The following is an 11,076-nucleotide window of genomic DNA, read 5'->3' on the forward strand; positions in this document are numbered from 1 at the left end:
CTCTTTTAACAATAAACTTTCCTGTTTGGCTGATAAACACTGGCATATGTGTTAAAAGTTCGCCATGTACGGTCTTATCTCTCGCTGTGCTTATTCACAGAAGAAAGTTGCTCATAAGTTGGCTTGGCTGTTACTTTGCTGTGAGATAAGGATAATGTGCTGTGGGAAGCTCTAGTCAAGTCCTAGTTTAAATAATAATTTTGTGGTCCAAGACCCCTTTCTGTGAGATTATTTCCTGATTTCCAGATCACTACTGTGTTTTTCTTTCTTCACCATTGTGCTTTCTATGAAAAACAGAAAATGATGATGCTGTAAATAGTATTTTGCACAATATTCAAATATTTACACAAAACATGAAGTAATGCTATGTGTTTGTTTGAATGAATGGTATACACAATTATTTTGCTAAATCATCTGTTTAGCTAGTTGGAGTCTTATGGAAGCAAGATTATTGGCTAGCTAAAAAGATGTACATTCAGAGTAACTGACTATGTTATTCCAGTAATTTTCATGACTGTGGTTATTGTATTGCAGCGCTGTGGGCAACCTTATCTTCCTCAAAAGTCACATTTACTGCTTAGTTTTGCAGCAGAGATCTAGGTGCTTATGTTCTCCTAGCATCACCCTCAGTTTGCCACTCTGATTATATTGCTGCCTTCTCCAAACTTGTCAACTCCTTTCTCTTTCCTATTTCAGTTAGTTGAAAATGTCTCAGGCTTCTTTGCAGTATTTTTTGAGTAACTTCCCCCTGTTCTTTCCTGCAGTCATGCTAGATATTTTACTTTGCCTTTTCTCATTTGCCTTGCTGACAGCCCCTTATACTCAATATCACATTTTCCACTCCAGTCTTAATAGATTTTTCTCTGCTCCCTCCCCTTTGCCCCTACTTTAAAAAAAAAAAAAATTCCCAGTCCTAGTGTATGTACCCTGAAAGGAAACAGTGGCTGAGGTAATGGAGAAACTAAAACCAGGCAGGAACACAGTGCACAATCAAGGATTGTACTTGCTAATCAGCTACATAGTTTATTGATGTTACTTGCCTCTTTTTTTCCCTTCCATGACCCATTCTTATTTCCTTGTGTATCTCACTGTTTGTGGTAGGTGTCTCTGTGAGGCTCCTCAGTGTAGAAACTTGTCTTTTATTTCCCCTGTGTACTTTTAAGACCAGGTGGAGAGGAAGGGATGGGGATGGGACCTAGCATTCTCTTGGATGTTGGTTAAAGTGGGTGAGAAAGCTCATGGTCCTGTTCTATTCTAATGAGTATCTGAATGGCACAAAAAGGAGTACAAATTCTTATTAGAGTCTTTGAGTGATCCAAAGTTAATGTCAAAAAGAAATAAAATGACAGATGATTACAAGTTTGTTGATATGCAAACAATTTAACTTACTTTAGCAAGGATTGTCTAACATTGCTTGTTTTTCTGTTACAATAATAGCTCTATAATAACATGAAAAACATGACAGTATCAAAAGTCTGCTGTGTCATAAGCAGTTACAGTCATCTCAACTATTTTTATAAAGCTCTTTTTGTGGAGATCTGTTGTCATTTAGGTAGATAGAAAGCAAAACTACATACTATGTAGCAAAACTTAAAAATCACACTTCATTACAGGCCATGTAAGAAATAGTGATTCAGAGTCAGATCTCAATGTCAAAAAGAGATATTAATATACAATTGCCATTTCAGTTTTAAGCTATCTGAACTGCTAGTTTGATGTTGAATTTTTAACCCATCTGTTGTCTTTAGATTATGGATATATTCTAAAAGCTACAGCCAATTAGAACTTAGCCTTCTATTTCATATCCTTTTCCTCTAGATTTTCCTCCTCCCTTTGCCACTAATGACTGCTGCAAAGACTGCAAAGTCTTTCCATTTCCAAGACCTGTAGTTCTCCCTTTTCTTGTACAGACTTCTCCAGCTGTCCCAGTTTGGCTGATGTGTAAGTCAAAATGCTTCTGTATTGCTCAGCTGACATAATAGTGCCTTTTGTATTGTAAGACAGGCCTAGAAACATCTCAGTGAGACTAAACAAGTGCTGAGCTTTCTGAAGTGGTATAGTGGTTTTTAAATATTTATTTTTTCAAGAAGAAAACTCAGTCCTTACACTGTTCCAGCTTTGTGAAAGCTACTTCATGCTGTCCATACTAGTGATGTATATTTTTGTCATGTTTGATACAGATGAATGTATTTTCTTTGTCACGACAGCACGGCCCATATGCTTCCACGAAATGTGTTTGCTTTAACGTTATGTCTGCTTTAGGTTTTGGAAAACTCAAAACTGTTATTTTGTTCACTGCTCTTTCAAGTGCATCTCTTAAGCTAGTAGAAAATTAGCCTTAGTGGATGAGTTGACTGCAGTTCTGCAGTATTTTCTATACCTGGTGTTCCACTAGAAACAAACACAGCAACAAAACCAACAAAACAAACAAAAACAACATACAGAACGCCAGCATGACGAAACAAGCAAGCACACACACACACAAAAACCTTAACCAACCTAAAACCAAAACCAAACCAAAACCACCTCCAAACAAAACAAACATCCCTTTTCCCACTAAAACAAAACAGTGTAGTGCTCTTTACCCTAAGGTTTTACCAGGCTGAGATGGCTGTCCTTATCCCCTCTTGGGTTTCAGGGAGAGGTGTAGCTGATCCTGCTGTTTCTGTTATACCCAAGAAAGGATGCTGTGTGCTCTTGTTCCAGAAGGTCACCTGAAAAACTAAGTGAAGTGAGATGCAAGGAGTTGTTTGTTTGTTTTGTTTTTTTTTTTTTTCTTTCTGGTTTTCCTTTGAATCATCTGGATCATTATCTATCTCGCAACAGCTTCCAAAATTTAATATATCTTCTATCTGGTATTTGACTGCCTGAACTCTTCCTAACTCGGATTATCTTTGGTCTTAAAGCTCTTCTTTGACCTTGGTACAGTGAAAATTTGCAGTGGTACCCTACTTCTTGAGGCAGTGTGCCTTCTAAAGTGATGGGTTAACACAGGGTGGCCATCTTACAGCCTCAGTCTGCAGCTTAACCCTGTGCTAGCTTGCTTCCGGGGAGCTTCACAGGAGGAGGGTAGGTTACACTGTGTGCTTCTTAGTACAGTCTTCAGCTGCTGCCCGATAAGAAGATAAAACTCTTATGCAAATCTCTTAAAGGCAGTTTATGATCAAGGGAGATTGCAGTTCTTCAGCAGTGAACTGTCCCATAAGCATCAGGGGAGTTTCAGCGTAACACAAAGTGTTCTTCATGATTCTCGCAGGCCTTGTGAATTATTTAGTTTTCATAATACCCCCATTGAATCTTTCTGCTGTTGAAGAGGCAGGAGGTTATTGTTTAGAGCCTGCTGTGTGTAATTTGAACTCTTGGTTCGGGCAGTGTGAAAGCTTTTGTTCGGTTTGCGGGGGAAATGCTGCTGGTTTCAATGCTCTGCAAGTCCCAGCCAAGGAGTGTGGTGGATCAGGGAGAGCTCAAATGCTGCTGGAGCAGGTGAGGGGGGAGCTTGCCAGTATCTGGGAACATGAAAGTATTATCAGTATAGCTTTTGGCATGCTTCCCTTTTCTTTTGAATCTCTCTGAATTTGGGAAAAAATTGAAGTACATGAAGAGCTTTTTGTTGTGTGTACTAATTTGGGTCACAGCAAAATGTTTGGTTTATGGACATGCATGGCCCATGGTGTCAGCTCTTGCCAAATCTGGAATTTTATCAGCACCTAGATATATGGGTTCAGCAGGTTTTCCTGTTTTCTTATTTGAGAAGCTCTCTGTTGACATTTTATTTTCTTAGACACGTGTGGTTAACATAGGGGTTCATTAGGACTTCAGAAACTTCTGAAAAATCTCACTTGATCCTTTCTAAAAGAAGGTGCATAAAGGGAAGCTCTCAAGGAACAAACTACATGTAAAATAGAGCTATAGTTAATGTTTTTTCTCCCCCTCTTTCCTTCAGGTTCATGTGTTCTCAGTTACCTAACCAGGTACTGAAGAGCATCAGTATCATCGACAGCCCTGGCATTCTCTCTGGAGAGAAGCAGCGCATCAGCAGAGGTGAGGTGCAGGGCTTGCAATTAACTGAGCTCACTGCTTTTGTTGTACTGGACAAGTCATCCTCCTAATCTGTTTGGAGCCTGTTTTAGTGGTATCGAGTGGTGGTGTGTCCCAAACCTTATTACTGCAACTCACACTTTACAGCTGGATGTAGAGTTTGACATTTTTTTTCTCTTGGAAGCTGTCATCCTGCTGCTATGGCTGTAAGTGGCTATGATTGTGTGGTCTACTGACTAATTAGTTATTTGACATTCCTGAGAAAGTAATGATGAATAGACTCTTACATATACTATTGAAGTTTATGAGTGATGTTTCATAATAGCTGTAGCTCTTCAAGCTGGTCACATTTAAAAACTGAGGCACTTGCAGTGTAGACACAGCTGCTAGTTTTGCATCTTAAAGTTGCTCAGTCATGCCATAATATTATTTTCAGTCAAAAGAGTTAAGGTAATAGGAAGAGGAGGGAATGAGAATATTTTTAATAAAACGAAATTTCTGCAAAGAGCTGAACTTTGGTTTTGGCATGCTGTTTTAAGAAATTAGCTTGACTTTGAGAAACTGTTAAACCAGCATAATGATAGTAACTTTCTTCCTTGTTTTCTTCAGCTTTAAGTGCATGTCAGAGATTTCTCCAGAGTTGTAATTGGTAGTGAGTGATCGAGTGCATGGCTTATGCTGCCCTCTGTTTTCAGACCTTTGCTTAGGAAATGGAAACTTGTGTGTTTCATATCTGTGGAAGGGGAAATAATCAATTCTTTAATGTATCACACCTGGGATTTTTCTGAGAAAATTCTGGAAGGAGCACAGTATGTAGCAGCTGTCCAGCCTTGGTCTTGATTTGTCTGCAAACAGTCATTCTTGGACTGTAGTCTAAACTGTGTTTGTTTAGTAAACTGGCCTACTGGATGCTTTTGGATTGTTTGTGCAGTGACAGAATGAGTGGGGTTCATCATAGGAAGATCCTATATGTGATACACTGGGGAACAGCATGAGAGTTCCACATCTATGTAATGAGAGACTTGAATGTTGTGAAACCAGATGAACGAATCAAATGCTGTGTCGTTGCTCATTTCTATGCAGAAATAACAAACTGAGTAACTGATGATCTTTAATTCTGGAAAATCTCATAAGATATCCACAAAATATGTAATTCTCAGTTTGCACAGTCTTAAATCTCCTTCTGCTTCTCCATTGTGGATTCCAGCTCTGTTTTTTTCACCACTAATTAAAACTAGGCCCATCTTCTCTGATTGTTATACCAAGGGAAAAAATGTTAGGAGGCAGAATTCAATTATCTGTTGCCACTTTCTTAACAGTGTGGAAGTGAATATGAAATAAGCAGAAATCTGGAGCATCATATTAATATGCCACTGAAAAAAGGAGCAGTTTTATGATGAAGTTCAACACCATTAGGGATTGCTGTGGAAGTTCCAGACTCCATGTGGGCCATAGCTGTGTTGCTTAAAGGACTATGGCTCTTCACTGTCATCTAGAATTGCTCTTGTGACTTAACAAAACATGCAACTGTTGTTCTTTTTTGTTCAGAAACTCCTTTTCTTGATGGTATGTGCCTTATCAATTGCTTTTATGGCCTACCTGGACTGCCCTTTAGTATGGTGGACTTTCACTTAAGTTGACAGTGCTCGCTGATAACCTCAAACTCTTATCTCTTAAGAGGCTTTCATTTGATGAGTTTGCATTTCATAATTGTTTTTCAGTGTGTTAAGGGTTGTCTCAAATATGTAACTTGGCATAGTTCTGTTATCAGAACTGTAGTTCTCCTGTATGCTGTTTAACTTTAACCCGTGTAGTTGTACCACAAATAGGGTTTTGGGAGACAGCTTTAGAGCCCTGTTCTCTTTGTGCCCCAGGCATGCAGGGCAAGATTTAAGGTTTCATATACTTGAAATGTAGGCAGCAGAATACGTGAAGTATCTGCAGGTCACTCTGTGGACCTATTGCATGCTTTTATGATGAGGCAGTACTGTCTTTGTCCCTGTTCATACTGAGAAGTCAGATACATCCCCTGTATGTGACATTTGGGCTGCATATGCAGTTTTCATCCAGGTGGCTTTATGATTTTTCAAACTTCACTTGTCATTGACTTGACCCAACAAGGCCTATCTGACCTTCTGTCCTGGTTTCAGCTGGGAGAGAGTTAATTTTCCTCCTAGCAGCTGGTGGAGTGCTGTGTTTTGGATTTAGTGTGAGAATAAGGTTGATAACACACTGATGTTGTAGTTGTTGCTAAGTAACGCTTATCCCAAATTAAGGATTTTTCAGTTTCCCATGCTCTGCTGGCACCAGGTCCACCAGAATATGGAAGGAAGCGTAGTCAGGACAGCTGACCTGAACTGACTGGAGGGATATTCCATATGATAGAACATTATGTTCAGTATATAAACTGGGGGTAGTTGGCTGGGGAGGAGTGGATTGCTGCTGGGGCTTTGGTCGGGTGGTGGTGAGCAACTGCACTGTGCATCACTTCTCTGCCTTTGGTTTAGATTCTCTCTCTTTATGTTGCATCCATCTTCATTACTATTATTATAATATTTTATTGATATTATTGCTATTATTGTATTTTATTTTAGTCATTAAGCTGTTCTAATCTCAAATCAAGAGTTTTGGTGGTTTTGGTTTTGGTTTGTTTTTTTTTTTAATTCTTCTCCCCATCCCACTGGGGCAGGAAGGAGTGAGTGAGTAGCAGCAGCATGGTGCTGAGTTGCTGACTAGAGTTAAACCATGACACTTACTTCTCGAAGGACTTCCATGTATTCATGCTGCAAGTCTAATTTAGCACATTTTGAAGTTTGAGTTGCTTAGTTTTCTGTGTGCAAACATAAGCAGGATTCCACAAGATGTTTTCTGCTGGCCCTGAATGTATTTCTGCCAGAGGATTCTGTTTGTACACCTTCAGACCAACAAGGGTTTTTTTCCTACAAACTGTTGTGTTGTTAGTTCTTCAATTCACAGTCTGCTTCTCACTGGAAAAGTTGATTTGTTTCACTATGGGAACTGCTGTTTCCTTTCACTGTGAAGGTAATTACAGTCAAACATAGGGATGCTTTTCTGTACTCGCCAGGAAAGCCCTAAATAAATTCTGATGATTCATCAGAATTTCGTTTCTGATAATTTCACAATGTTGTATTTCAGAGTATTTCATAGTTCACTAATTTTTTTTTTTAAGCTTTCAGTTTCTGTTTCTCAAACTTTTCATGTGAATCTTGCTGCTATTTTCTAACTAATATATAAAATATGATTTTTTTCATAGATCAGTAATGGAACATGACATGTAATAGCATGTGATAAGTATTCTTAGATGCTTTCTGTTCTGCACATTATTGCTGTCTTAGTCATATCCAAGTTATTAAATTACCTTTCTAGAAGTTCAGCTTGTTTCTAACTTTGGTGAGCAGCAACTTTTCTTGTTGGCTGTGTTTTAATGTGTTTGATGGAAGAATAACATTGCAAGACCTCAGTGTCAAACCTTCACTTTTTGCTGTGGTGTCTTTTTTCCATTTTCCCACATGCAACTTTTCAACTATTTGCCTATGAATGGATGTAACACCTGCATAATTTGACAGATATCACTAGGAGTGAAGTGAAGCCTTCTGAGACCAACAAAGCAATTAAATGTTAACTGTCAGTTTTAAAAATGAAGAAAAAGAGACTGTGTAAGAATACAGGATATGCAATAGTTCTTCCTAGCAACCTTTATTTATAACTCTGGAAAGCATCCAGGCTATGGATGGAGATGATGATTGCTTTATGAAGGGTCACAAATATAAGCAGAGTGCAATATTCAAAGCTGTCTCTCTTGACCCACCTTTCCCACTCTTCTTGTCATTAGGAGCATGTACCAGTCTGTCAGGATGTTCCTGTCTGTCAGTTCAGGGGCTGCATAAGTGGCTGGAGGAGAATATGCAGACATTTGCCAGCATTGTCCCTGGACAGACAATGACCTTCCCTGTGCTGCTTCTGCAGCATCCCCAGTGACGTTCACAAAGCCCACGTCAGACAGAAATGTGCGTATGGGCTGCAGGATTTGGAAGGAACAATGAGTGTAGGGACAGGAGGAAGGAGAAGCGATGTCTGGCAGGGTGTGGGGAGGAACTGCTTTTAGAAAGGGGGAGAGGTTTGGCTCATGAAGTGGTATGAAGACAAAAGTTTTGGAAAGTATAGAGATAGCTCAGAGGAAGTGGAGGTTGGCTTGTGTTTTTAGAACTAGGGTTACTTAAAACCAGATAATTTTCTCAGTTCAAACTGGCTTGTGACAATACAGCCATGGATTAAGTAGGGTGATTTATATGGTTGAGCGTTGTGTCAGGCTTTCCCTGACTGTATATTCTCTTTAAGATTAGTCTGGGAGTGCTGGACTGAGACAGACTTTCAGTACAATAACTGGAAGCTTCTACCCTGGACAGCAAAAAGTGCATCTTTCTGTGTGGGACTGATCTCCGTTTGAAAGACTGAAGTTTGGATGCTTACCTGTGGCAAGGCATTAGAAGAACAGCAGACTGGGCAGAACATGCTCTTGTCCTCATCTGAATTGTCTTGTAACATTGGTTGTGTGGTGCTTGGCACTGGCAAGTGAGGTCAGGCCAGCACTCTGCCCCACCTTGATTGATCTGGTATGTGGGTACAGTTCTCTGAGCTTGGAAGCTCCTCACTGCAGCAGTCATCCGAGAGGCACATCCCTTCTGCTGTGCAGGTAGTGCCAGCCCCAGGGGTGGAAGAACTGGACACTCTGGCTGCCTGTGCTTGCAGAGGGTGGGTGGGACCCATCAAGCCTCCCTAATTGTTTTCTGAATTGCAAAAGCTTTGGGAGATGGGCACATTGGAAATTATTTACCTTGGGCCCAGAAAGAAAAGCCTGCTGTTTAAAACTTTATTACTAACTGGCACAGAAAATTGACCCATGCACAACTGCACAGCTCTGTCTTTGAATGTGGCTAATGGCTGTCATGCACTGGTGCTTTGCCCAGTGCCAATGACAGAACAGCTCATGACCATTCCTCACATCAGTGTTTCCAGGGCTGGTAACCACATGCAGTTTTTCTCCAGCTTTTTCATCTCTTCCATGTTGTTCCATGTTGTCATCCTCCGTGGTTTCTGCTCAGCCCCTTACTGATGCCCAGCAGTTATGCCTCTGTTGGAGGCACCAGCTTGCTTCTTCCCTGCAGCTTGAAACCAGCTCGAACTCTGCAGTGCTGCTGGTGAATTACTGCTTCCCTCTGCCCCTTAACTGGCTACAAGGGTGCCTTGTGACTTTGTAATATGCATTTCAAGTAGGTATTATACGTGGTGAGACACAGATTCTCAGGCTGGATATAATTGCATAGTTATTGGATATAAGTTATTGGAATAAACCTTTGAAGACATAGCAACAGTAGAGCAACAAGCAGCTGAGAAGTATCCACACCAAATTTTCTTGGTCATGTTTTCCAAACTGCACAGTGTTGACCTAGTATTGCTTGACTTTGAAAGCCCTAATGCACACACATACTGTATGTGACCTGATCCTGAATGTATTGTGTCTCAGTGCTGCCTTGTGTTTTCTTCCAAGATCATTGCTTTGACCAATGGGTTAGATCTGTGTTTTGTTCTTTGTGGGGACAGGGTGGAGAAATCATTAAATCAACCATGTGTAACCCTTGGCTGAAATACTTAACCATATATCACTTCCCTGTAGTTCAGATGTACTCTAATGTGTAACCACTGAATCTGTATACAAAATAATATAACAGTATATAAAGTAGTCTGTTGTAATAGGGTATAAAATAGCCTAATGGTATATAAAGTTGTCTAATGACATTTTTTCATTAAAAATAATAGCTTTTGCAGTATCACAGTGTACCAGAGGTTGGAAGGGACCTTGAGATCATTGGGCCCAACCCCCCTGCCAGAGCAGGATCACTTAGAGTGCAGGAGTGCATCCAGGTGGGTTTTGAAAGTCTCCAGAGGAGGAGACTCCACAACCCCCCTGGGCAGTCTGTTCCAGTGCTCTGTTACCCTCACTGTAAAGGAGTTTCTCCTCATGTTGAGGTGAAATCTTCTATGTTCTAGTTTGAACTCATTGTTTCTTGTCTTATCACAGAACCACTGAAAAGAGCCTGGCCCCCTCCACTTGACACCCACCCCTCAGCTATTGATAGACATTGATCAGATCCCCTCTCAGTCTTCTCTTCTCAAGACTAAATAGCCCCAGGAATCTCAGTCTGTCTTCACAGGGGAGATGCTCAAGTCCTCTAATCATCCTCATGGCTCTCTTTCTTCATACTTCTTTAATTAAGTCTTTCTCTTACCAAGCTTATAACTTTTTTTCTCTCAAAGCAAGTGCTTCATTAGTATTTAATTAATACTTAAATTTATTGCTAGTTGACATACACTTGTTGACTGTAGAATTGTTTTTTCAGTTCAAACACCACTGATGTGTGGTGGGAATGTATATACTTAACCAGCCTTATAACTCGCCTTCTCACATACTCATTTGTGAGAAAATTTAATAGAATTTAACTTGCTTCATTTTACAATTATGTATTTAATTTCAAGCATATTTCATTCTGCATGAGTGAAATCAGAACAAGTTATTGCATAGCTCAGGTTCATGTGTGGTTGGGACTATACTGTGACATAGAAAATCTCAGTTCTCCCTTTCTTTCCCGCTAAGTTTTTATAAAGATAAATTATTCATACTGGTTTTGATTAGCTTCTTAGTGGAGAGTGAGAAGAGTTTTCTTTCAGTGTATTTTGTGCTGCTTTCTTCCTTGTCCTGCCTTTCATCTTATGTTCAGCCCTTTCAGAACTGGTCACAGATGAGAGTGTCTGTAAGCACTAGAGCAGAGTTACCTGGGATGGGACCGGATTTTGCATTCCTTACAAAATAATCCCCTTAATGGAAAAGATTATGTTGCCTTTTTTCTTATAGTCAGTTAATGAGTCTGACCTGCATCTTTTGGGATCCTACCACTTTTTAACAAAGCCCTCTCCTTTCAGTTTGATGTGTGTATGCTGGATTTTTAGTGAAAGTTTGTG

General features: G+C 40.0%; 1 protein-coding gene across 1 annotated transcript in view; it reads left to right on the forward strand.

Annotated features, from left to right (window-relative positions):
• The window catches only part of EHD4 (EH domain containing 4), a 30,798-nt gene that overhangs the window by 7,868 nt on the left and 11,854 nt on the right, over nt 1-11,076 (forward strand). The window contains exon 3 of the mRNA XM_054400068.1: nt 3,944-4,041. Within this exon, the coding sequence (XP_054256043.1) occupies nt 3,944-4,041 (98 nt within the window). The remainder of the gene's footprint in view (nt 1-3,943; nt 4,042-11,076) is intronic.

Source organism: Indicator indicator, chromosome 4 (assembly GCF_027791375.1).
Source record: "Indicator indicator isolate 239-I01 chromosome 4, UM_Iind_1.1, whole genome shotgun sequence".
In the NCBI taxonomy this organism is placed as follows: Eukaryota; Metazoa; Chordata; class Aves; order Piciformes; family Indicatoridae; genus Indicator; species Indicator indicator.